The sequence below is a fragment of the Actinia tenebrosa genome, unplaced genomic scaffold, assembly GCF_029948245.1.
Source record: "Actinia tenebrosa isolate PJP-AT-01 unplaced genomic scaffold, QUT_ActTen_1.0 PGA_scaffold0__85_contigs__length_37466705, whole genome shotgun sequence".
NCBI lineage: Eukaryota > Metazoa > Cnidaria > Anthozoa > Actiniaria > Actiniidae > Actinia > Actinia tenebrosa.
Genome location: NW_028292569.1, coordinates 28,168,473 through 28,196,454, shown reverse-complemented (window position 1 = coordinate 28,196,454; position 27,982 = coordinate 28,168,473). Strand labels below are relative to the sequence as shown.

General features: G+C 40.3%; 1 protein-coding gene and 1 long non-coding RNA gene across 2 annotated transcripts in view; both read right to left on the bottom strand.

Annotated features, from left to right (window-relative positions):
* LOC116307055 (WD repeat-containing protein 90) overlaps window positions 1–27,982 on the bottom strand; it is a 57,306-nt gene that overhangs the window by 5,477 nt on the left and 23,847 nt on the right. Inside the window, exons 19-31 of the mRNA XM_089038852.1 lie at window positions 20,091–20,221; window positions 19,653–19,699; window positions 17,310–17,578; window positions 11,568–11,799; window positions 10,781–10,986; window positions 10,073–10,339; window positions 9,000–9,044; window positions 8,819–8,891; window positions 8,006–8,077; window positions 2,267–2,378; window positions 1,726–1,813; window positions 1,023–1,112; window positions 89–211 (exon numbers count right to left, since the gene is read on the bottom strand). Coding sequence (XP_088894978.1) covers window positions 89–211; window positions 1,023–1,112; window positions 1,726–1,813; window positions 2,267–2,378; window positions 8,006–8,077; window positions 8,819–8,891; window positions 9,000–9,044; window positions 10,073–10,339; window positions 10,781–10,986; window positions 11,568–11,799; window positions 17,310–17,578; window positions 19,653–19,699; window positions 20,091–20,221 — 1,755 coding nt within the window. The remainder of the gene's footprint in view (window positions 1–88; window positions 212–1,022; window positions 1,113–1,725; window positions 1,814–2,266; window positions 2,379–8,005; window positions 8,078–8,818; window positions 8,892–8,999; window positions 9,045–10,072; window positions 10,340–10,780; window positions 10,987–11,567; window positions 11,800–17,309; window positions 17,579–19,652; window positions 19,700–20,090; window positions 20,222–27,982) is intronic.
* LOC148914011 (uncharacterized) lies at window positions 13,420–16,703 on the bottom strand. Its single transcript, XR_016121525.1, has 2 exons — window positions 16,563–16,703; window positions 13,420–16,230 (listed from the first exon to the last, which is right to left on the bottom strand). It is a non-coding gene; the product is annotated as an uncharacterized LOC148914011 (long non-coding RNA).

The following is a 27,982-nucleotide window of genomic DNA, read 5'->3' as shown; positions in this document are numbered from 1 at the left end:
TATCCGATTAGACTTTTTTAGAACACAAATAAACTACTGTTCTTGCGCAAGGCATGATGGGATAGATAAGGGTTAGTATCTGTCTTACCTGCCCAAGGACCTGGAACTGCAGATGTTCTAGATTATCTGTAGTCCACAAATGAAGTACACCATCAGAGCCACATGTAGCAAAGTACTTGTCATCTGTGGCACTGAACACCACAGACATCACCTAAGAAGGAGCAAGTGGGCCGGTTGGTAGAGCAGCTTCTGCATGACTGTGATAAGCTAAATGCTGTGCGCGTGCCGTACCATGCCGTTTTCTAGAATTTTAATTGGCTTATTTTTTTCGTGATTGGTCTGGCAGTGTCGTTACCTGGTGTGACCGTGTCCAAGCCGTGTTCAAGCGGGTGTTCCGGGTATTTGATTGGATGGAGAGTGAATTATCGTGCATTGTGATAGGTCTGGCGTATCCCTTGCCGTGTCATGACCGTGTTCGTGCCGTGAACTTTTCAGTCATACGAAAACTGATCTAAGTGTGCTGACAGCGTGAAAAACGTTAATAGACAGCAAAAGAGATATCTTTTTGGGACCCAAAAATTTTTTGTAACGTGCTTTTTTTATTTATTTACTTATTTATTTTTTACATACAACCTTTTGCCATGGTAAAATAGAAATAGCTGATATCAGAGTTATGCTCTATTGCCTTCAAACTATTGGCTAAAATTCGTAGCATTTGGGTTTCTACACTTTTACTGCATAGACCCTCTTTACCTTGGGCGTAATGTTTTCCCATTTCAGACCACGTGTCATTCCCTAGAGTATCATTTCTTTGTTTAACGGTTGCACACAATAAGACACATGAATGTGGATACAACTCATACAAAGAATTTTATTCTCAAGAGAGTGACACGTGGTCTGAAATGGGAAAACATTACGCACAAGGTAAAGAGGTCTGTTGTTGACCTAAATGCCTTGAATTGAAACAATTTTTTGAAGGCAACAGAACAGAGCGTAACTTTGATAACTTGATATTGGTTTACCTGTTGTGTATGCCCGCTGACCAGTCTGATACTAGTCCTCTCACTCCAGTTGATATACCACAGGGTACCCACAGTAGTACCAACGATGCCCTACAGTAAAATATAAAAGAAAAAGTAAAGCAAATATCGTTTTTTTCTAGGGGATTGATCCTAGTAGGATATTCCATAAGGATATGTAAGAAATTAGCTGTCGATGATAATGGTGAGGGGGAATGTGGTAAAAAGCGACCAGATCCAAGACTAGCCAAGGAGAGAGAGAAGAGGAGAGGAGAGGAGAGGAGAGGAGAGGAGAGGAGAGCAGAGCAGAGCAGAGCAGAGCAGAGCAGAGGAAGGAGGGATGGACTATTTCTGGCCATATTTCATTCACTTCAGCATGATACTTTTCTTTACCAGTAAAACCTAAAGAGGTGTATTAGAGATTATATAGAGGTTATATAGAGGTCATTCAATAAATCAAGCTTATTATGACCAGGCTAAAAGTGATAGAAGTGTAGCAAAGTGAAGTAAGATAGGATAAATTTACCCTTTTGGCTTGGCCATGTTATCCCATTTCAGACCACGTGTCATTCCCTAGAGTATTATTTCTTTGTTTGATGTTTGTGCATGAAAAGACACTCGAATAAAACTCGGATAATATTCTCAGGAGAATGATACGTGGTCTGAAATGGGGAAACATTAAGCCCAAGTTAAAGAGTTCCATTACCGTTTGTAATATGTCATCAAAACAGGCAGAAACCACGGCACCATCGACAGTCATCTCATCCTCCATAACAAGGCTATCGCTATTCATTCTGAAAAAAATATAGAGGACAGAAAACAAGACCCTTAGTACTAGACACTGGGCTACCTGTGGTCTGCAACTTATTTCCGGTTCGATTCTTGGACATCGGTTTGCCAAGCCTGTGCAGATGAGTCTTGGGTTATAAAACACAGCGGTATTTACCGAATGAAAAAAGGGACTTTTCCAACGAACTACTTCAACGATACGTTGGCCATCTTGGATCCCAAGGCGTTATGGGTCGTCCAGGGAGGCAAATAAAGCTTTGTTACAGTAATTACATCGATTGATACAGTTCACCACAAGAGAGTAAAACCGAAGAGTTGAATTAAGACGGCACATCGATCACCTTTACCCATAAAAGAGAGACAAACACACGAAAATCTATATTTTCTGTCATCTTGGTTTTGTTTGCCGTATCATGGGTGCCGTATCGTCGATGTAGTCCATTTGGTATAAACTATACCTGTAGTTTTCGCCTTGTTTCTTAATGTTTGGTATCCCAGCCACTGACCATAGCTTTAGGCTACCAGAATATCCACCAGTGATAAGACGATCTTGTCCACAAACTAATACATCTAGAATATATAAATATACATAAATACGCATACAAATGGAGTATTGATATAAGAAAATAATTCAAAATGACAGTTGGCCTAGAAAAACCGGAAATTCCTGTTGGAAAACAAGTATTATATGTATCAGTCCTATCGGAAATGTTGCGAAAACCGGTCTTCCGATTTAATTAATCTATTTTCCCGCTGCTTTCGGCTTTTTCGGTAGACGCGTGTACCATTTTTCGAAAGTCAAAGTTTCCCGCTCTTATCGGTCCTTTCAGTAGACGCGTGTACCATTTAACGGATGTCAAAGTTTCCCGCTCTTTTCTTTACATTAGCGAATACATTTCCAACCGGTTGGATTGGTTTGAATGGTTAGCACCCCAGGCTTAAAAAAACTGGGTTGGTGAAGGTTAAGTTGAATGTTGCATTCCAAGCCCGAAATGCATTGTGCGCGATGTGAATGCAAATCAGCAAAAGGTCACAACAATAGAGCTTTTAAGTTGTGACGTACTTCCGTGTACAAAAATCGCCAAAATAAAGCAAAATCTTTTTTTAAAACGACTTTAATATTATTTATTCACTAAATGCTAACAATTATTTTAATATATATATTTATAATTATTTTACAAAAGTAACAATATTTACAAGCGCAGTAATCTTTGTAAGGATAAAGTGAACTTACAAAGAAATTCTACCAAATGCTTCGGAATATCGCCTCTGATTGGTTGATTTGTAACACTGTTTCAGTGTCTCTAGTTCAGAACAAATTCATCCAATCAGAGGAATCCATTTTCACAGTTTTTTTATCTAATGCGAAGAACTCGTCGAACCCTTCTTATGAATCTTCTGAAAGGATTTGTTGCTTTTCCCACCGTCTGTACTTCCACAGATACCTTCTCCACGTTCTGCAGAAGGTAAAGTTTCTCCGTCAGTTCTTTGATTGTTTGTTCTTGCTGGATGATTTTGCTCTCAGCCTCGTTCTTTATAGTTTCTTTTTCCTTTTGAAGAATTCCGCATTGGTTTTTGAAGCTTTCTGCCTCGCTCTTTAGTGTTTGGTTCTCCTTGTCCAGTAAATCTCGTTGGATCTTCTGGTCTTCGGCTTTTTGCATTAAGCTTCGGTTCTCCTGTACCATTATCTCCATCTGCACATGCTGGCTTTTGAAGCTTTCCGCTTCAGTCTTTAATGTTTGGTTCTCCTTGTCCAGTAAATCTCGTTGGATCTTCTGGTCGTCGCCCTTTTGCATTAAGCTTCGGTTCTCCTGTACCATTATCTCCATCTGCACATGCTGGCTTTCAGCTTCTTCCTTCAACATTTGAATCTCATCTTCAAGTGTTTTCTGTTGGATATTCTGGCATTCGAGTTTATTCTTCATCTCTTCATTATCCTCCTTGAGTTCCTCGTAGCCATAGCTCACCAATTTTTCTTCGACCTTCTTTATGCATATCTCTGCATTTAGATCGTGATATGCTTGTGTTAGCTCTTCTACTTCTTCCTTCAGTCTCCGTTTTTCTTGCTGTAACTCTCGTACCATTTGGTTTTTTGATTGGATTTCTTCCTTTTTTAGCTTGAGTTCATTCACGCTCTGCTTGACCGCATTTTTGAAGCTCTTAAGTTGACTGATCAAGCATTGTTTGTTCATATTGTAATAATTTGTTTCTTGTCGCTCCGCCATGTTCGCTGTCTAAACTCAAAATGATTAACTAATCGAATCAGCTGCTTTTATTGCGTCACTCAATTAATCAATGACGTCATAATGGACAATACGTGGGAGAACAAAGCATTCTGGGAAACCAAAGGAAGACGTGATATTAAAATCTGAAAATATGGATGTAAACATTTGGAATTTGGGATTGAAATTATTGCTACCGAACAACGTAAGAAGGAAAGAAATTAAGCCAAACTGTGAAAATCCTGCTTCCATTTTATTAGTGATCCCGGAAGTCATTTTCCGTTTGAGTGACGTCATATTTTAGTAAAGAGAGCGCGCGCTCTGTCTCTCTGCGAGTCCTGTCATCATTTCGTTTATTATTAAGGTGGCTGCCTACTTTTGAACGTTCGATTTGAGCCCACGATGTGCGCGCGCTCAAAAACCGCTGAAAAATCTACAAGATTTTATTGAAGAACCATACGCGTTTTGAGCTTCAACAGGGCAAAATCCTCAAATTGTGCACGGGACTCTATATTTTTTGATAGCTCATTCGAAAAAACTCCTAAAAATCTAGGTTATATCAACATTTTAGGAAAAGTTTAAATCAGGAACACGTGAAAAAATAGATTTTTGTAGGGATTTTTGTTCGACTTTATGAGATTTTTTAAGAGCACCGAAACTACAAAATATGACAAATCAATGTATCTCTTTGTCTTTTTGCCGAAAATATCCATGTATTATTGTAGAAGGATTGACTAGCTTTCCTTCGTGCAATCATATAGTCTGCAAATAACTATTATCTTATTAATCTTAATTTTTTTCTAATCACTTCCGGTGCCGCAATTTTTACTCCAAAAGCTCGTGCGTAGGCTCCCATTAAATGCCGATTATCTCGAAAACGAGTTCGGGACACCCTATTTTTCTTTACAGATTTGGAATCAGCATTAAATTTCAATTCGGAAAATCGAAGTTTTAAGAAAAGCTTAAATCAATTTCCAAAAGGTAGGCAGTCACCTTAACTCGCATTTGGGTTTTTTTTAACACTGATGCCCGTTTTTTTTAATGAAGGAAAAAAAATTAAATTGAAATAAAGTAAATATTTATAAGGGAAAACAGCACGAGCGCGCACTTTCTGTTTTCGCATTCGTATCCAAAATAACGGTTATCCTAATTTGTATTTTATAAAAACAAAAAATCAAAAGACTTGCTGTGCTGTGTGTAGTTATGCGGGGGTTGGCAGAATACGAGATAAGTGTTAGGAGGAGCACGACGCGTAGCGGAGAGCGTCTTAACACTTCTCAAGTGTTCTGCTAATCCACAAGTGCTTTATAACTGCACACAGCACAGCATGTTTTTTTGATTTTTTTCATAAAGTCAAAGTTTCCCGCTCTATTCGGTTCTTTCAGTAGACGCGTGTACCATTTTTCGAAAGTCAAAGTTTCCCGCTCTTTTCGGTCATTTCAGCAGACGCGTGTACCATATTTCGAAAGTCAAAGTTTCCCGCTCTTTTCTTTCCATTAGCGAGTGAATATCCAACCGGATGGATTGGTTTGAATGGTAAGCATCCCAGGTTTAAAAACTGGTTTGGTGAAGGTTAAGTTGAATGTTGCATTCCAAGCCCGAAATGCACTGTACGCGATGTGAATGCAAATAAGCAAAGGACACAACAATAGAGCTTTTAAGTTGTGACGTACTTCCCGTGTACAAAAACCGCCAAAACAAAGCAAAACCTTTTTTTAAACGACTTTAATATTATTCATTCACTAAATGCTTACAATTATTTTAATATATATATATTTAATTATTTTACAAAAGTAACAATATTTACAAGCGCAGTAATCTTTGTAAGGATAAAGTAAACTTACAAAGAAATTCTACCAAATGCTTCGGAATATCGCCTCTGATTGGCTGATTTGTAACACTATTTCAGTGTCTCTAGTTCAGAACAAATTCATCCAATCAGAGGAATCCATTTTCACAGTTTTTTTTATCTAATGCGAAGAACTCGTCGAACCCTTCTTATGAATCTTCTGAAAGGATTTGTTGCTTTTCCCACCGTTTGTACTTCCACAGATACCTTCTCTACATTCTGCAGAAGGTTAAGCTTCTCCGTCAGTTCTTTGATTGTTTGTTCTTGCTGGATGATTTTGCTCTCAGCCTCGTTCTTTATAGTTTCTTTTTCCTTTTGAAGAATTCCGCATTGGTTTTTGAAGCTTTCTGCTTCGGTCTTTAATGTTTCGTTCTCCTTGTCCAGTAAATCTCGTTGGATCTTCTGGTCTTCGGCTTTTTGCATTAAGCTTCGGTTCTCCTGTACCATTATCTCCATCTGCACATGCTGGCTTTTGAAGCTTTCCGCTTCAGTCTTTAATGTTTAGTTCTCCTTGTCTAGTAAATCTCGTTGGGTCACCTGGTCGTCGGCTTTTTGCATTAAGCTTCGGTTCTCCTGTACCATTATCTCCATCTGCACATGCTGGCTTTCAGCTTCTTCCTTCAACATTCGGATCTCATCTTCAAGTGTTTTCTGTTGGACATTCTGGCATTCTAGTTTATTCTTCATCTCTTCATTATCCTCCTTGAGTTCCTCGTAGCCATAGCTCACCAATTTTTCTTCGACCTTCTTTATGCACATCTCTGCATTTAAATCGTGATATGCTTGTGTTAGCTCTTCTACTTCTTCCTTCAGTCTCCGTTTTTCTTGCTGTAACTCTCGTACCATTTGGTTTTTGGCTTGGATTTCTTCCTTTTTTAGCTTGAGTTCATTCACGCTCTGCTTGACCGCATTTTTGAAGCTCTTAAGTTGACTGATCAAGCATTGTTTGTTCATATTGTAATAATTTGTTTCTTGTCGCTCCGCCATGTTTACTGTCTAAACTCAAAATGATTAACTAATCGAATCAGCTGCTTTTATTGCGTCACTTAATTAATTAATGACGTCATAATGGACAATACGTGGGAGAACAAAGCATTCTGGGAATCCGAAAGAAGACGTGATATTAAAATATGGAAATATGGATGTAAAAAATTTGGAATTTGGGATTGAAATTATTGCTACCGAACAACGTAAGAAGGAAAGAAATTAAGCCAAACTGTGAAAATCCTGCTTCTAATTTAATTGTGATCCCGGAAGTCATTTTCCGTTTGAGTGACGTCATATTTCAGTAAAGAGAGCGCGCGCTCTGTCTCTCTGCGAGTCCTGTAATCATTTTGTTTATTATTAACTCGCATTTGGATTTTTTTTAACACTGATGCCCATTATTTTTAATGAAGGAAAAAAAAATTGAAATAAAGCAAATATTTATAAGAGAACACAGCACGCGCGCGCACTTTCTGTTTTTGTCATTCGTATCCAAAATAACGGTTATCCTAATTTGTATTTCATCAAAAATAAACAAATAAAACTTGCTTGCTGTACTGAGTGCAGTTATCAAGCACTTGGGGATAAGTGGAACACTATTGATGAAGTGGTGAGAAGCTCTCCGCTACGCGTCGTGCTTCTCCTAACACTTCTCTTGGGTTCTGCAAACCCCCGCCTGCTTTATAATTGCCCACAACACGCGCGCGTTTTCTATTTCTTCATGCAACAAAACCTTCGCCGATCTTTTTTTGAAATAACCGCATAGTACCATTTTCCAGACGAGACAGAGGAATTAAATTTTGCCACCATTTTCGAGGCTCATGTTAAGTGCGCTCTGGATGAATTTTAAAGATTGATGGTCGTTTCTGAACTTCGTACTTCGTTCGGTGATACAGTACTAAATGAAAGCACGAAAAAAGTGCGAGGGAAAGCTGTTGCGCACAGATGACGAGAAAAACCTTCTCCGTTTACGAAGATAGCTCCGTTTTGAAGGAATTCAAGCGCGCAAACAAACAACCAAATAAACTAACGAGCGAACGAGCAAACGAGCGAACGAACAAAAAGAAATGAGATTTTCTTCTTGTGGAAATGAGATATCGTTTTGTCATCTTTAGTTTTTATATAATGTTCAACATCAATACCTATCTCAGCAGAATCAGCTTTCCAGTGAATAAAGCACTTGTTCTGTTGCGTGTCCCAAGCAAGTAGAACCCCTGTGAGAAAACACGACATAAGATGAACAAGAGAGTAGTAATATTAACACAGGGAGCCCGAAATTCGGGTCGAAGGTCAAAGAAGCACGGGTGGCGTAGTGGTGTGGGCGCTTGCCTCTTATCAATGCGACCCGAGTTCGAGTCCCGCCGGGTTCGGTGTTGTATATGAGTAGAGTTGTTTGTTGGTTCTTCCTGTGCTTCGAGGGTTTTCCGGGTTCTCCGGTTTTCCTACCTCCGCAAAAATCAACTCCTAAATTCTAATTCGATCACGGAATGAGGGCCACAGGTTTGTTAGCCACGGGCTATTAAGTGCTACCCTCGTGTAAAAAAAAAAGGACTTTTTAAAGATCGCTAGAAATTTCTATAAACCTTATTATTTTGGGCGTTATGTTTTCCATTAATTTCAGACCACGTGTCGTCTAGAGAATACGGTTCTTTGTTTTCGTTGTATCCATATTTATGTGTCTTCTCATGTGCAACCGTTAAACAAAGAAATGATACTCTAGGGAATGGCACGTGGTCTGAAATAGGAAACATCACCCTCAAAGTAAAGAGGTCTTACCCTCTATTAGCCATTCCGAGGTTGGGAGAAAACCTGGGTCGAGCTGGCATTGCAGTGCATTGTGGGATATATATTTCCAAGATGGCGTCGTCCCCTTAAACAGCCTCACAATGCACTGCAATGCCAACTTGGCCCAGTTTTTTTCCCAACCTCGGGGGCGCTTCTTCAGGTTCATTTACCTTCATTTGTTCCTGTGTACATAATGTTATCATCAGCATAACAGACAGCTGTGAAATGGTCTGGTTCGTCTTCCTGCACGAAACACAAAGAACAATGCGTTTACCTGGATTTACTAGAAATAATAACAAAATGACTTTTGTAAATATTACGAATTGAATGATCAAGCTAACATGTACTTACCCTCTTGGAATGGAAAACATCTGACGGAACGTCTGGCTCGTGCATCTACGATACAACAAGCATGAGCATGACTATATTAACTGTTTTTGTTGTGAAATGTGGTCGTCTGGGTGAGTGTAGTCTAGAGAAAGACTGTTGTTGGTGGTGACTTCCGCTCAGGTTTTTCTCAAGACTACACTCATCCAGACGCGACGACCACATTTCAAAACTTCAACGCCTGGGTCAAACCATTTACTTTAATTGTCGTTGTTGTTAGTGTTTTTCTTTTCTTTTCTTTTTTTCTTTCTTTTTTTTTTTTTACCATACACGGACAGAAGCGCCCTAGGACCCGAAATCGGCGCCAAATGGGAAATAAATGATGATATCCCATTATGGATATAATGGAAGAAAGATTGGTGGAAACGAGAAAAGAGAGTAATGGAAAGTTGAAACAGTTTTAAATCAAAATAAAATGAAAAACGGGGAAAAAGGAAGGATTGAAAAAAAACCCAGAAAGATGAAGAGAAAACGAAAAGAGAGTAATGGAACAGTAAATATAAAAATAAAAAGAGAATAAAATAAAACAGTAATGATGAAAAGGTAAATTATACACCGTGAAAAGATGAAAAAACTTACTGACGTTTCGGACGCTAGTCCTTCGTCGGAGTAAAAGAGCTCTTTCACTCTTTCACTCTTTTACTCTTTTGCTCTTTTACTCCGACGAAGGACTAGCGTCCGAAACGTCAGTAAGTTTTTTCATCTTTTCACGGTGTATAATTTACCTTTTCATCATTACTGTTTCATTAGAAACACCGACGCAGCTCACACTAGTTTTTAGCTAGTTATATCTTTATAAAATAAAACAGTCAATATTCCCGAAACGGGAAAACATTGCCCAAGCCGAAAAAAATCTATTACAAAAGGAAATGAGAAAAAATGGAGAGAAGAAAGGAAGGATAGAAAGAACGATAGATAAAAGAAAAAATGAAAAGAGAATGAAAAATTAAAGAGAACGAAAAAGCCAAAAAAATTATTTCCGGTGATCCAAAAAAAATTATATAACAGTCTTCCTTTCAAAAATCAAGTGTACTTACGTTTAGATTTACTGAAAAAGCCGATTCATCTAACATCCAGAAGATAACAGAGCCATTGTGCCCGACAGAAACGAACTCATTGACCTTAAATGGATCGAAGACTAACTCATGTATGGGTTGACTGGTGTAAGATGATGTTAGAAGGTCATAGGATTGAGCACTCCATACGATGATGGAACATTCCCTGTAATCACCCACGGATATCAGGTAACGGTCATCTCTGGAGTAGGACAGACAGACGACCTCGTGTTGGTGATATGACAAGACCTGGAAAATGAATGGAGAAAATGAATGAATAAAATGGTGGATGGGTGGATGGAGGGATGGAGGGAGGGATGGAGGGAGGGATGGAGGGAGGGAGAGAGGGAGGGAGGGATGGATGGATGGATGGATGGATAGGTGGAAGGGTGGATGGATGGATGGATGGGTGTAAGGGTGGGTGGATGGATGGATGGATGGATCGATGGATTCTATGGATGGGTGGGTGGGTGGGTGGGTGGGTGGAGGAAGGAGCAGAGGAAGGGACGGAGGAAGGGATGGAGGAAGGGGTGGAGGAAGAGATCGAGGAAGGGGCGGAGGAAGGGATGGAGAAAGGGACGGAGGAAGGGACAGAGGAAGGGGCGGAGAAAGGAACAGGGAAAGTAAAGTAAAGAAAAAAACAAAGGTTAAATGAGAAAGAAAATTAATAGAACATTTTTTGTGCTTTACTTTTTGACAAGAGCCATCCTTGACATTCCAGATACATATCTGACTACCGGTATTGATAGATGAGCCAGAAGCTGAAGCCAGTATTAGACCATCATTCTGTGACGTCATGGTTGATATCTCTTCCACGTGGCCCATGAGATGACGTTGAAGGCCTGTGTGTAAATCCTCTATTACAACGATCGATCCACTGCTGTAGGCAAACAGTCCTAGGAAAAGGAAATAATGGCACCATACCGCTATGATATCCCATACTAGAACTATTACGTCACTCATTTTGATTCAACATGTGAGCTAGCTGTGCTCTGATTTAGATCTGCCCAGTTACTGTTTTAGTTGTTGTTTAAGGGTTTGTTAGCTAATTATGCCCTGACTTAGATCAGCCCAGAGGTTGTTTCAGGGTTCCATCTGTGAGTTAGCCATGCCCTGACTTAGATCAGCCCAGAGGTTGTTTCAGGGTTCTATCTGTGGGTTAGCCAAACCCTGACTTAGATCAGGCCAGAGTTTGTTTCAGGGTTCTATCTGTGAGAGAGCCATGCCCTGACTTAGATCATCCCAGAGGTTGTTTCAGGGTTCTATCTGTGAGTTAGCCATGCCCTGACTTAGATCAGCCAAGAGGTTGTTTCAGGGTTTAATCTGTGAGTTGGCTGTAATGCCCTGACTTAGATCAGCCCAGAGGTTGTTTCAGGGTTCTATCTGTGAGTTAGCCATGCCCTGACTTAGATCAGCCCAGAGGTTGTTTCAGGGGTACATAAAAATTAAGGTCTCCATAACAACCATTAACACTTACCTGTGTCATACTTCCATACCATATTTTTTCTACCTTCACCATTGTAACCCAAAACTGATTTGAGTTGGAGTCCAGCTTGTTCAGGCAGTGCTGTGTATCTACACTTGGCCATCAATGAGACTTCACCAGGACTTCTTTTGAAATGTCGGCATACGTTTGGAGGTTTATGAGGGTTGGTTGTGTCAGTAAGAACAGATGGTAGAGGTTTTGTTGGACTTTCCTTGAAAGAAACCTAAGATTGAGTTATTTATATCAGTTGTATTTTTACATTGAACACCATTAAGCTGCATTACAAACTTTACACTTAAATACAACACACACTATGCAAAAGTCTTATAGAATAGTATGCCAATGCATAGTAAAGCATGGCATGGCACAGCAGTGCATTGTATATCATAGCATAGCATGTCATAGTATAGTATAGCACGACATAGTATAGCATAGCATAGCAAAGTACATCACAGCACAGTATAGCATATACATATGCATAGTATAGCATAGCCTGACATTGTGAAGTATTGCATGGCATTGCACAGCACAGCATAGCATAGTATGGCATAGCATAGCATAGCATAGCATAGCATAGCATAGCATAGCATAGCATAGCATAGCATAGCATAGCATAGCATAGCATAGCATAGCATAGCATAGCATAGCATAGTATGAAAAGACATTGCACAATATTGTATGACATGCATGGCATATTATAAGACGGTATTATCTGTAGCATATGGCGCGTGATAGCATAGCGGAGGACAGAGCGGAAAAACCGGACGCATGCGCATTAGAGACTATTTTCATGAGCAATCCAATATGGCGGACGAGAGGCGGTAAAAATCTGTCTCTTGGAAAATTGCTCTGAAAACGGACAAAAACGCAGCAATGACACTCAAAACTTTAGAAAACAACTCATAATTCGTCAGAGCCCTTGATCTTGGTAGTTTTTTTGAAGCTTTTTGTCGACTTGACGCCAAAATAAGGAATTCTACGACTTGATTCAGAAGGACTTCGATCGCATCTCCTAGTGTTCGATGACAAGTGGAAAATCTTCAAATATAAGGACGGACATGGATATATAAGCTTCATACTTCGACAAAAGAACAATACGTGAATGAACTTAAACATATCAAAAAGCATCCTAAAAATTTTGATACCATTTTTCAAACGAGGCATTTGAACTCACGACACGTGGGCCGAATAAACGTAAGTTTACCTACACTGCTTTGCCAAGCATTGCCATTGGAAAACTTGTTTTATTGCCCTTCAATAATATTAAATTACTGTATTTTGAGTTTGATGAGCGTGAAATGTTCTTTTATTAATGATAAACATCAATTTTCTTGGACCATTCGTCCTCATTTATCTTGAAGACATTAAAATTCCCGCCTTTTTTCAAGTCCTTTAATAGTCCTTTCGAGTACTCTATTTCAGTGTTCTTTTACCATTTGAAGCGTAAAAAAACAACAAAACCTGTTGTTATCTTGTCCATGAAAAGACCTGCAATGATTCACTTGTCCCTGCCCTCAGCGCCTATTAGTGTTTGACGAGATAAGCCCAACCAAAAGGGGTACAAACATGTTCTGGGCATCTGAGTGACGCCGATAAAAATAGTCACATCACGTCTATGGATTCGTATTGTCCACGAAATACGAGAAAGGTATGGGGAAAAGCATTAATATTTCTTTCTTATTATAATTATGTAAAAAAACAGCAACATGTCTAGACAATGTGTTCCTGACCACCATTACATAAGAAAATAGAAAGAAAGACACAAACTGAAGGGCTTTACTTTTATTGAAGTTCTCAAGTAAGACAGCTTTTTCTTATTTACAGTAAAACCATTTCTATAATATATTGACCTAAAGACTTTTAATCTCAAACAGTTTTTATAGAACCTGCAATGAACATTGTTATATAACTGAAAATAATTAATTTGGAAATTGATTAGCAAAATAAAGGAAACAAATCAGACACAGGAAAAGAGAGATAAAAAGAGATGCAGGAGAGGATAACGGAACTAGGAAGAGCACAACCACTCACTTCTAAGGGCAAATGTTCATTTGGCACATCAAGTAGGGGAGTTTCAACAAGAAAACAGCATGATGAAGCAAAAGCTCTCATGTAAAAATAAAATAAACAGGAAATAAAAACTTAAATCCCCCTTTTAGGCTTACCTTCAACAAATCAGAGAAATGCCTATGCAATCTGATAATATTCTCAGTATATTGATATAGAGGTAAGCTGTTCACCCAAAAAATTATATAGTTGAGTGATGTCTTGAACTTAGTAATGAAGGTCTATCCTTGTCATATTCCAGTAACTGTGATGTCAGGATAAATATCACTAGTACAGATAAATTATATTTGGAAAGCATTCCTATTTTTATATATCCAAAAATGCACCACTGAAACTATATGATTATTTTTGGCCATTAAAGAGCCCACCTTATGCAGAATCAATACTGAGAATATAGTGTTAAAGGCAATTTAAATTTTTACATGTTTATGCATATTCACATACATACATTTATTGACCTTACATACTGGTACACCAAATTGAAAAAATTGTCATGTTCAGAAACGGTCAAATTATCTAAGCTAAGACTGAAAGGTGTCCTGGGTAACCAATCAATGATGCTAATATTATGCATATTGAAGTTTGCAGCTCTTGAACACAGTCTAATTGAAGTTAGCAAATAAAGAATTTTGTTACTCTTTGTGTACATGTCTGTATATGCAAACATGCTCCAAATAACTAGGATATAGACTACCCAGAACACCCTTCAGTCTTAGCTTCACTCAACCTTTCCAACCTGACAATGGTTTTCCAATTGGCCTATTTCACTAGGATGTCACTGCTCTTTTATGTGGGTGATACAATCACCAAATCCAATAGAAAATTCAACAAAATTTGCTCCTAGCAAAACAGTTTAATCTAAAATGGCCTGGTTTTGAGATATGATATGTACTTAAAATATTCTGAGCGTTTGCTGGCTATTGTACTTCTCTTCGTGGACTGATACGGGTTTTAGAACAATTATTATTTTCAGTGAATTTGTGTTGATTTGACCCCCTCCGATGACCAAGATCCTTTGTGTTTAAACAATCCTCGACTTTCACATCCCCATAATGCCTTGTGTTTTTGGGGGGTAACCAATCAAAAAACTGTCCCAAATTGGAAGGTTTCTTAATTGAATTTATACTATACCTGCTTTTATCTGTACAATACTGATTATCAGTTTATTCATTTTTTCATTATTCAGTTTATTCAAGTCATTTTTGCACGTACAGATCATGAAGAGTTTTGGTCTTACAGAAAATGTATCAACTTATGAAAAAATGTTTAAAATTTGCCTTAAATGTATTTAAGCTTCTATCTTTTTCTGGTTTTTATTTCTTCATTTTGTCTTTGGATACCAAACAAGGTATTTTCAACATTGTCTGATCAGCCTTCAGCAAAATAAGAGGGTTTTTTACCCTCTGGTTATCCCCACAGGGTGCATTATGGGTAATGGCCTCGCGGGATTCAAAGCGGGATTAAAAGTACCAAAGCGTTGGCTCTCGTTTTGTTTAAGATAAGTTACCTTTCAAAACAAACTGCGCTTGTTCCAACCAGAAAAAGAATTTTCACCCTGCCTATAACTCGACAGTCGGCGTTATTTTCAATATAAACTGCTGTTTATTTTACGTAATTTTAATTAATACAAACGGCTTTAATGCAATTATGATTAATATTCAAACTTTCAATCTCGTGAGTGAACCTATTTTGCATAAAATGCAAAGCTTTTAATAGCTTGAGCCAAAAGAGAGAGAGAGAGAGAGAAACAAAAGAAAAAGTAACAACAAAGAATCACTAAGTAATCAGAGGTGAGGTGGAAGAATATGCCTCTCTCAAGTAAGATTAACCTTCGTTTATCTAGAAATTATTTTCAGCCTGTTCATCAATTGAAATTTGACTAAGTTGACGCTCAATAACAATAACATGGTAGACTAGGAATAAAGCAAAATATCCTATCCAGAGTAGCTCATGAACAATTTTTGTACCACTTTTGTCATAAGTCATATTACCGACTGTTTTGGTTTTGCTGTCCTCGGAGTGTTTGATTGTTTTAGAAGGGCACATCCAAGAAGAGCGATTTCACAACTGATTTTAAACTCGACCATTGCAAAACTTCCAATGTTTTACTTTACATCAATAAAACCGTTTACAATATGACAGTTTTTCCTAATAGTGTAGAGGTATTAAAAAATGAACACAAAGTTCCAGCCTCTTGACTTTAGCGCTGTTCACACTCGGTAGGCCAGCCAACGCTTTGGTACCCGGGGTACTTAGCTTTGAACCCGCTGGTCTATTACCCATAATGCATTACCCCTTATTACCCCTATATAGTTATATACTACATACTTGGTTGGATCAGAATTTCTGCATATCGCTTTATCTATATATATACATACATATATTTACCCTTATTGAATTTTCTCAACTGAGCTTTCAGTTTCAATAAATCAAAAATGTTTGTGACAGCACCAATCTTTAGGGAGCTGTTCCGACGATTTCTTTAAGAGCTGACTTTGCATTATTATGACAATGGCCATCCTCTTTATGACACACAAGAAATAAAGAAGTTTGCAGTACGATGTGCTCCTGGGCTGTTTGGCCAAACCTAAGATAGCAAAGATAGTTTTTTAGTTTCAGCAGAACCCATATATATTTTATAATTTAGGTATTATTTTTTTGTAAATTAAGTTCATTCATTCACACAAAGGCACAAGGACTATTCTCTGTTGCCTTGCTGCAGAGTGCATCATTGACCCGCTTAGGGATATTTGGAACAGTGGAGATGGTACAGTAAAACTACCAAGGGAGAAAAAAATTCCAGGTAAAACGAATTTGTGTTTAAGTATTTAAATTACAAACTCAGATGAACACAAACAATTATGTATACTGTGATAAATTGTTTGATTTTACATGAATTTTAACAGCCATATTATTTACCTTACTTTGATGCTACTGTGGACCAAAGAAGTCTTCCACTTGGATATGATTGGGGAGAAGGAGAACCGACTCACAAAAAGCATGTGATTTAGCAGAGCGGAACCGAAGGCGACAACACACTAACCCTGACTTGTAGGCATTTCTTCCACGTCCTCTGCATGCCTGCTCGCACTCCTCGCAACTGCCCCATATGCCATCCTCGTCTGCTACTCAAAGTCCAGACCCTGTCTAGCACTTTTAATGCTGGATTATAAAGGTCGATGATGATGATGATGATGATGATGATGCCGAAAGCAACGTGTCGTCGAGTTCAAATGCCTCGTTTGAAAAATGGTTTCAAAATTTTTCGGATGCTATTTGATATGTTTAAGTTCATTCACTTATTGTTCTTTTGCCGAAGTATGAAGCTTATATATCCATGTCTGTCCTTATATTTTAAGAATTTCCACTTGTCATCGAACACTAGGAGATGCGATCGAAGTCCTTCTGAATCAAGACGTAAAATTCATTATTTTGGCGTCAAGTCGACAATAAGCTTCAAAACAACTACCAAGATCAAGGGATCCGGCGAATTATGAGTTGTTTTGAAAAGTTTTGAGTGTCATTGCTGCGTTTTTGTCCGTTTTCAGAGCAATTTTCCAAGAGACAGATTTTCCCCCCTTTCGTCCGCCATATTGGATTGCTCATGAAAATAGTCTCTAATGCGCATGCGTCCGGTTTTTCCGCTCTGTCATAGCGGAGTCTTACCTTGTCTTGAACCTTAAGTTGTTCAAAGGAGGTCTCCATGAGTGGTGCTTTATTAACTTTTGCTTGATGCATGTCTGTTTTCTCAGGGCGTGGTATCGCAATAACCTCGGGACTTTCATCTTCACGACTCATATCCCTAGACAAATCTCTCACTGGGCTCATGTCCAGATCAAGGGGTTCGTATCTTGTAGGTTCTGGAGGCCTTTCACGTGGTTTTGATGTGTTTGATAGATCTGTAGTTGGGTGCATCCTTTGGGGTGTTCCTAGACCTATATAACAAGTAACAAAAAGGACAGTGTTTCCGTGTGATTACCGTGTGATTATCGTGATTACCGTGATTATCGTGAGATTATCGTGCGATTATCGTGAGATGTTAGTGATGTATCAGTTGATAGATCTGTAGTTGGGAGCGTCCTTTGGGGTGTTCCTAGACCTTTATAACAGCAACAAAAAACGACAGTGTTTCTGCGTGATTATCGTTTGATTATCGTGTGATTTTCGTGAGATATGCGTGATGTATCAGTTGATAGATCTGTAGTTGGGTGCACCCCTTGGGGTGTTCCTAGACCTATATAACAGCAACAAAAAACGACAGTGTTTCTGTTTGATTATTGTGAGATTATCGTGAGATTATCGTGAGGTATCAGATGATAGATCTCAGGGTTCGTGACGAGGTACCGACTTAAAATTCAAGGACTATTCAAGGAGTATACAAGGACCCAAAAATGAATTTACGAGGAGTATGTTCAGCTAAATATGCAAATTATTATTTTATTCGATATTTTAATCCATTCGATTTTGACCCATTTTATTCGATATTTTAATCCATTCGATTTTGACCCATTTTATTCGATATTTTCATCCATTCCATTTTGACCCATTTTATTCGATATTTTCATCCATTCGATTTTGACCCATTTTATTCGATATTTTCATCCATTCGATTTTGACACATTTTATTCGTTATTTTCATCCATTCGATTTTGACCCATTTTATTCGATATTTTAATCCATTCGATTTTGACCCATTTTATTCGATATTTTGATCCATTCGATTTTGACCCATTTTATTCGATATTTTGATCCATTCGATTTTGACCCATTCTATTCGTTATTTTATTCATTTCGATTTTGATCCATTTTATTCGATATTTTCATCCATTCGATTTTGACCCGTTTTATTCGTTATTTTATTCCATTCGATTTTGACCCATTTTATTCGATATTCTATTCCATTCGATTTTGACCCATTTTATTCGATATTTTGATTCATTCCATTTTGACCCGTTTTATTCGATATTTTATTCCATTCGATTTTGACCCGTTTTATTCGTTATTTTATTCCATTCGATTGTGACCCATTTTATTCGATATTTTAATCCATTCGATTTTGACCCATTTTATTCGATATTTTATTCCATTCGATTTTGACCCATTTTATTCGATATTTTATTCCATTCGATTTTGACCCATTTTATTCGATATTTTATTCCATTCGATTTTGACCCGTTTTATTCGATATTTTCATCCATTCGATTTTGACCCGTTTTATTCGTTATTTTATTCCATTCGATTTTGACCCATTTTATTCGATATTCTATTCCATTCGATTTTGACCCATTTTATTCGATATTTTGATTCATTCCATTTTGACCCGTTTTATTCGTTATTTTATTCCATTCGATTTTGACCCATTTTATTCGATATTTTATTTCATTCGATTTTGACCCATTTTATTCGATATTTTAATCCATTCGATTTTGACCCATTTTATTCGATATTTTAATCATTCGATTTTCTGGGTTCGTGCCAAGGTATGTTCAAGGAATGAATTTTCAAGGAGTATGTTCAGTTAAATATGGCAAGGTCTTGCACGATGGTTGCACATGGTCGACTTTCAGATTTTCCAATCTTTCTGACTAGATCTATTTCAGAACCATGCAAGTAATGATCAAAACAAAAATCCAAGGAATTTTCAAGGAGTTTCGCTAACCTAATAAAATTCAAGAGCTTTTCAAGTGCCCTTGAAAACGTGAATTAAATTCAAGGAGTTTTCAAGGAATTTAAGGAGTAGCACGAACCCTGGATCTGTAGTTGGGTGCACCCCTTGGGGTGTTCCTAGACCTATATAACAGTAACAAAAAACGACAGTGTTTCCGTGTGATTATCGTGTGATTATCGTGTGATTATCGTGAGATGTTAGTGATGTATCAGATGATAGATCTGTAGTTGGGTGCGTCCTTTGGGTGTTACTAGACCTATATAACGGTAGCTAAAACCAAGCGTGTGTCTGCGTTATTAACGTGTTATATGATGTGAAGTTTTAGCCGATAGAGCACTTACCTTGCTGTTTTGAAAGGGGAATGTTGTTTTCTTCAGTCCCAAGTGAACTATATAGGAGAAAAACCATAGCAAAGAGCAATATATTAAATTTCACCTTTGTTTTTGTTTTTTCCCTCTTTCTTTCCTTCTTTTTTTATTCTTTCTTTCTTTCTTTCTTTCCTTCTTTCTTTATCCTTTCTTTCTTTCTTTCTTTTTTTTCTTTCTTTCTTTCTTTCTTGCTTGCTTCCTCCCTCCCTCCTTCCCTCCCTCCCTCCCTCCCTTCCTTTCTTCTTTCCTTTCTTCCTTCCTTTCTTTCTTTCTTTCTTCCTTTCTTCTTTTTTCCTTCCTTCTCCCATTCCTTTCATCAATTACTAAATAATAATTTTGAAACTAATCAAGCTCAATCAAAACGGCCCAAAATAGTCAAAAATTTCTGAATATCCTTTCAACATTGTTTACCGTTTCTTAGGCAGCTTTGCTTTGCGTCCATGGAAATCCCATATAAAGATGGCCTCTCCTGCACTGATAAGATCCTGGTTACCGGGTGTGAATAGCAACTGCTTGATACGTTCACAATGTCCAATGAATACCTTAACACAATAGAGAACCATTAAATTATTATATACAGCTATGTCAAGAAAGGTTGAATACTGAATACTGCATACTGAATAGTGCATCTCAAGACCAAAGGGCATTGTGGGTCTCATTAATTTAAAGTAAAAAGTAAATATACAGCAATTAACTCTCTACATGTAGTTAGTATATTGTTTCAGATAGAATACACTAAAAATAGAATAAATAATCATTATTAATCCTACTTTAGACAATGTCACTATGACCTACAATGCCCTTTGGTCTTGGAATGCACTATTCAGTAAGCAGTATTTAGTATTCAACCTTTCTTGAAATAGCTGTATGTTAATGAAGCAAGCCAAACATTACCCGCATTAATTTCATTTCACCAATCAATAGACCCCTCTTGCGGCACGTTGGAATGCAGCTCCATTTGGAGGAAATAACAATCGGCTTTCAATTCTTAGGAGATTGGAATTCTTTTGTTTTGTCCTCCAAATCGAACTGCTTTGATATCACATGCAAGGGGTCTTTTAATTTCTCGCGCGTTGATTGGTTACTTTTATCATCAATAAGAGGACAGACAGATAAAGCTGACGTCAACGAGCGCGCTCTCTTTCCGTTGGTTATTTTGATCGCTAAAAATAAAGAGTTTTTATTTGAGAGTTTGTTTGTAAAAAACAAATAGACCTCAGTTTTTATGTGTCTGTCCTCTTATTGACGATAAATCTCATTGTCACATTGCGTCATCACATTGTCACAACACTACTTTGACAATGTGATGACGCAATTTATCGTCAATAAGAGGACAGACACATAAAAAACTGATGTCTATTTGTTAAATAGTCAGCGATTATTACCACTGTTTTCATTGCTGAGCAGCAGTAAGGGGGACTCGCGATCGATGCCGTATATTTGCGGGTTTAATCCGCGGAATTACGAAGGCGGGTACAGCAGATTTACGGGATTTCCCGCGGTGTGTCCTTACTGCTGCTGTGTTGGATACCGCAAACGGAGGTTAAAATATCCTTTATATATAGATGGATACCATCAAAAGCATTAGAAATAAAACTGTGCGCAAGCTCAGAACTCAGGTGTTGGACCGCTTAGACGCCGACTTTGCCTTCACGACATTTATGGAGGGAGATACAGACGAGACGATGGACGAGGAAAGAGCAGAAAGGATAATCAATTTGATACCCGAAGGCGACTACCGTTTGGAGTTGACGTTTATAAAGTATTTGGACGGCGAGTGGATAATAGAAAAGGGCAGGAATCCTATCAGGGCGTCTGGCAGGAAGGACCTGTTTGTTTTAAACAAGGACACGCGACCGGGAGCACTTGAGGGCATCGACATGTTGTTCTACGAAGTTGCTTACCCGGTTACCGTGGTTATTTACGGTGCGTATGAAATTAAGAACCCGGATGTTAAAAAGTTAAAACCAATGCGCCATCCAGGTAACTGCGTAGGGAAGCTGGTTAGAGAGTTCTTCGAAGATTCCTCCCGCGGTGGTAAGCTTACGTTGAAGAGAAGAGAAGCCATCAGGAAATGGGAGCATGCTACTCGTAAAACCGGAGGAACCATTGAAAACATCAAGAAGTTGGAAACCGCGTTAGAAAGGCGCATACACGTCAAGGATATCACCGACGGTTTTATCTACTCTGGGACGCACAAGTATGGGGGCCGGGGTGCTCCTATCGTAATTTACCAGCACAACGCACATGCGTGGAGAGAGTTAAGGTTTCCTAAAAAGAAGGAGACGCGCGTTTACAAGAAGTCACCGCTTGCAGAACTAATGCGCGAGAATTCTATTTGGTTAATGGATGCGGAGGGGTGTCAATTTATGACGCAAGATGGTACTTTATACCGACCGGAAATGGAACACCTGCGCATACAAAGTGCATGTGAATCCCTTGGTGAGGACTTCTCTGACGAAGTGCTTAGCAGTCGCAGTTTGGACTTCTTAGCCGCAAAGAAAAGAAACGGTTGGAAATCCACGCCGGAGGAGTTCAAAGATATAGCTAAAGCTTGTGTAGAGCATGGTCACGGTGGTCTTTGGAACATGGAATACGACGAAGACGAATACGTGTCGCTGGATATGAAACATTGTTACCCCGCAAGCTTCAAAGGTCTAGGGGATTGTAAGGAATATTACGACCGTTACGGACATCCAGATTCGCAGTTCTTTCGTGTTGCGTTGGATGGTCACTACGACGCCCCAGCAACGGGGTTCGTACGGTTAACGTCTTGGAAGTTGGCTAAAGACTTACATCCAATAATCTATGCGTGGTACGGGAAGCACCTGCAGGAGAAAGAATGGATACCGGTGCCCCTATTGAAGTTCTTTGAAGAGCGCAAACTTTTAAAATACACAGCGCATGAAGCCATACTTTGTCACAGCGCCTTTACGCGATGGCTCCCAGAGCATAACCCCACGGCGCGTGTGGTCATAGGTAAATTCACGCAGGGCGCAAAAGAAGGTGAAAAACATATGCAGCGACGCTTAATAACGGACGAAGGAGAGCTAAGCTTCCTTATAAAGCGTGCACATGATGAAGGAACGATGGTATCCGTGGAGAAATGGGATTACCTCGTAGATGATAAACTACACAAATGGAATGCTTTGTGTTACTACCAAGACCATCGACCGCAGTATTATCATCTGCGTGCCAGCATGTTAGCCTATGCGCACATTAACCTACTTGCGATGTTACTGCGGTTTGACAAAGAGGACATCCCGCGCGTAGCTACGGATTCCTTGTACGTAAAGCCTGAAGTGTTAAAGAAGATGAAAGAATTCTACACCGAAGATGAGTTGGCGGAAAGTGGTCAATGGCGCGTTAAAGATGAGGAGATAAAAGCATGGAGAGAACGTGTAGAATATCACGGAGAAAATACTTGGGGCGTCGTAATGCCCACAATGAGGCCCATGCCAACCGTAAAGGACCCCATTTCCTACCAACGCTTCTCTTACCTTTACGGTACGGGAGGCAGCGGTAAGACTACGCGCGTCTTGGAACTCTTTCCGGCCTTAAAAGTGCTAACGCCAACACATCGTTTGGAAAGAGAACTCTGCGAAATGGGCCACGACGCTCAAACGTACCACAGCTTCTTCCGTTGGAATGGCCAAAAGTGGGTACCTGAAGCCATCCACGACATACCTCCGGTGATACTTTGGGATGAGATTTGTACCGTTCCTTTAGAAATCCTCAAAGAATTCGTAGAATTCCTCCGCGGAAAGTGCCAAGTTGTATTTGCCGGAGATCCATGTCAACCACCTCCTATAGCCGGAGAAATGCCCCATGAATGGTTAAAAGAAATGGTAGACCATGCGGAGGAAATTAACGCCGACTACCGCAGTAAGGATCAAGTAAGAAACCTGAAAGCAGAACTTCGGGGCCTCAGTGACGCCGAGCAATGCAAGACACTGCGCAAACGCGTACGAGCGAAGTCCTACGAGGACTTTCTATACGCATGGCATCCAAAGGATCTGGTGCTGAGCAGCAAACGCGCAGCACAGTCTCGCATACAAAAGGATTTGCTAAATATACACCGAGAGCGCTTCCCTACGCATCCCGTACCTGTTTGCTATAAGCCGCGTGACACCCGCATGCAAAAAAGAGACGTCTGGGTACCTGGTACCGACATCCAACTGCAGAACGCAGTAACGCATGATAAAGCGTGGGTACCCATAGAAAAGGTGGAAAGAATTACCTCCCATCCAGATTGGCGCTTGGGTTACTGCATGACAGTCCACAGCGCGCAAGGGCTTACCATAAAAGAAACCTTATGGATCATAGACCAGCGGCTGTGTTGGAGCAACCTTATCTACACCGCCGTAAGCCGCGTGGAGTATGCCAAACAGTTGAAAAGAGCCTGGGGTCCGCAATTGCGCTACGATAAGACCCCAGAAGACGTAGCCAAAGAGAACATTGCTAAGAAACTCCTTCGCTACAAGCGGCACGACGAAGAAAAAGATATGACGTTCGACCTATGCGTGGACGACGTCTATAAGAAAGGGGCAAGGTGTGCCAAGTGTAACATACCACTACTATGGAGGTTTGACCCAAATGACGATCAGCAGTTCTCCGTGGATCGCATAAATAATAAACGCGGGCATTGCAGAGGCAACGTAAGGCTGACATGCCTAGAGTGTAATCGGGCGCGCGGTGCTGCGCTACTCTGAGTCTTTAGGAACTATGAGCAGCTCTTCCATGACAAATCCACGACTTGGGCCATCTAGGTAATACAACACGGGCTGCCCTTCCTTGGTGACGGACTTTGAAATCTCATACGTTTCCAAAGACCAGTTAGGATCCGTGGCTCTCTTACTGCCACCTTCGAGTTCCCCCGGCTGATAGAGGTATCGGACCACTATGTCGCGGGGGAGCTTTTTTTCCTTCAGTCCGACCGCCCTTGAACTTCTGACGTAGGACTCGTGCTCCACGTGTTTCTTTTTTATGGCATCCTTGGGTTTCATTCCCGTAGCCCTGGCCGCCTCGTTGTTCAAAGCCGCGACGACCTGGGGGAGCCTCTGAGTCCATTCCCTGTTGCGTTTGGAGGGATCTTCCAGTTCTTTCCAATACTGGTACCCAAAGAGACGCTCGGCCAGGGTCTTGTTGAATCTTTCGACGATGCTCTGACCCCTGTGGTACTCTGCTTCGGCTCTCCTAATCTTAGTGTCGTGGTCTTTCAGGGTCTTAGTAACCACGCCCATGAACTCTGTCCCCGCATCCACTTGCAGCAGCTTAGGCCATTTCAAGACGCGCTTATAAATCCTACCTAGGGCTTCTGCGACTTCCCCAAAATCCTTGCTGGTTATGGGTTCGGCGTCCTTGTATCTGCTTGCGATATCAACTACGGTCAAAGCGTATCTATAGGTCTTTCTTCTCACCTTGTCGTGCGGTAAGAAGAGCAAATCCGCCTGATGAACTTCATTAGGGGTATTTACGGTAAAGCTGGGCCTGGGAATGTACTTAGGCACGGGAAGATAAACCTGCCAGAGGGTTTGTTTTTTTAACCAGTTCTTAGCCGTTTCTTCTGATACCCTGGCCGCGGTCGCGAGTTTCTTGATGGCCGACGCTCCTTTCCAATAACCTTCAGGCCCATAGTAAATCCTTTTTAGTTTATCCTCTACGCGGCCCATTATATGAATTCCAAAACAAGATTGATCTTTCGCCCGTTAAAATCCACCGTCTCTCCGTCCACTTTAATGGTGATGTTTATACTTTCTACCAAATTAGACAAGTCATAGCTCAAAGAAATGGGAGTGTATTCTACCAGGTCAAATGGATTACCCTTAGGTGGAAACTTGGACATAAGAGAAGACTTTTCTCCATTGTTGTAACTATGGACCAAGTCGCAATAGACTTCGTAAGAGGATGCGACTTTCCATTTCACGGGTATGGCTGTGTCGGTAATTGTTTTGCCTGAGGCACATAATAAAGATCCCAATGGGTCAGACTTTCCAAAAGTTACTGAATAGTTTGGCATATTATGTTTGAAGGTCATTTCGTGTGGTAATCCCGTGGTGAGAGTATAACCGCGCTTGGCGAGCTCCTTAGCAAGGGTGATTGGCGTGTAATGTCCATCGGGTAGCATTTCACCTTGATATTTGCCGGGCGCCTTAAGTACGTTGACCATGCCATTGACTAAATTATACCAAGAATTGTACAAAGAGCAACTAACCAGCCGGACCCTTTCCGCGCGGATGGGAGGATTCAGATAAGTGGTAAAGTCATTCTTGTCGCTTTCCAAAAAGACGATCATTATATTAGATACGCCAAGGCCACGCCTCCCGCCAGCCCTGCGACTCCAACGAAGACCAATTCGCTATCTTTTTGTTTCTTAGAAGGCTGGTAGTAATTCTCGAACTGAGGCCTTTTCAGCCTAAAGTCGGGGTGCGCCTGCGCATAGAGCTTAAAGGCGTAGTCTGTGTTTTCGAAGTTCTTATCCGCCTGCATTTTGTCTTGGTAGTTCTTGTCCAACCAATCCCTGTAAGCTTGTCTTTTTTCATTCCAAGCTGCCACGTCCCTTTGATATTTCTCCAGCGCCAAATCGTGTCTCTTCCTCTCAGCGGCTAATTCTCCGCTTTTGTCGCCTCTAACTAATCTATCCAAATATTGACCACCATAATTAGCTCCAGTGAATGCTAAAGCTGCAATAACTCCACCTACGACCACGCTAGCCATTATATATTACACCGTAGGTAGGTATTTTTCCTTCTGCAGGTAATTTCTTAGCATGATAGCCCCGCATACGGCAGCGGTCATCTTAGCAAAGTTACTCAGGTTTTTAGTTGGGTCCTCAGTAAGGTCCTCCTTTAGGACTTTCTTACCTACCCAGCCAATACCGGCGATGATGGAGGTTGTGATAGCAGCTTCTTGGACGGCGTCAATCAATTTAGTTGACATTATATTACAAAGAGAGAAGGTTACTCCATTTCTGGAATCCTACATTTCCTTACCGGGGGCTCCTCCCTGCGTATGACAGGAGGCGCCTTAAATTCCGCCTTTTTCGATGCCCGCCATTGAAAGTAAAGGCTGCCTGCTGCTATAGCGACTCCTATCGCGCCGATGACGTACCCAGGATTCCAAAAGGATTCGCTTTCATCCTCCGCCTTTTCTTCTTTTTTTGCTTTGTTCTTCTTGTTCATCTCCGCGAGCTTCTTTCCCGCGGCGACTCTGCCTGGAGATTTAGCCCTGGTAATCTTGGTATCTTCTACTTGAGGGGTTTCCTCCGCCTTCGATTCAGCTTCACTCATTTATATCTAAGGACTTGAAGGACTTGATAAGTGACTAAGTACTTAAGGATGACTTAACTAGGTACTTGAGGCGACCTGGGTAATTCCCGCGAATGACTTGACTAAGTACTTGATAAGTCACTTGCAGGTACTTGACTAGGTACCTCAGCAAGTGCTGCCTGGAAGACCTTTTCGACTTCTCTGTCCTTCTTGAAGTCCTTCCAAGAGGCACCAAAGGTGCCCGCAAGTTCCTTCAAGTCGACATGCTGAGCTACGTGAAGTGCCGCGGAGGCGACTGCCATTAACTTACCGCACTTCAAAGACAACCACCCGCAGGTTATCTTAAGTTCTTGGGCGATGACATAGTCCTCGCTTATGTCCTTCCGCAGTTGCTCCACGTCGTCTATGGGCAGTGCAAGTCCAAGCAATTTAGTCGCAAGTCGGATAGCGGAGTCTGCTACGGCGTCCGTGGTCTTACTTGCAAGGGCAGCCTCGTATCTCTTATGGAACTTCTTGACTTCCTCTTCTGACAACTTATTAACTTGCTCATGGGTAAGTTCCTTGCCTATCATTTCTTTACACTTCCCAGAAGACACAAGGACGTTAAGTTGTTCCTTAAGGTTACTTTCATCTAGCTGTGTGGGGACTTCATCTAAGAGCTGCTCAATGTCCATATACATTAGGAATCATAGATTCCAACCGTGTAGGGAAACCTCAAAGAGAAGATCATCTTGGAATGTTGGTGCGTTTTTAAATGCCGCATGTATTCGTGTAACTGTTCCTTGCTTATCTCACCGCCGTAGTCAGAGAGAATGGTTTCCAGATCACTACGGCTCGGAGTATAAAATACGACAAGCGAACCTATGTTTTCCCTAAAGGGTTTAGAGACGCTGGTAAGCTGCTGCGAGAGCAACCAAACGCTGATATTGTCGTGTCTGCCGCTAAAGGCAAGCTTCACCAACTCCGAAGTGCGCCTTTTTACGTCGTCCCCGCAGGCAATGTCGTCCAGTATGAGGAGGGTTTGCGTATCTTTAG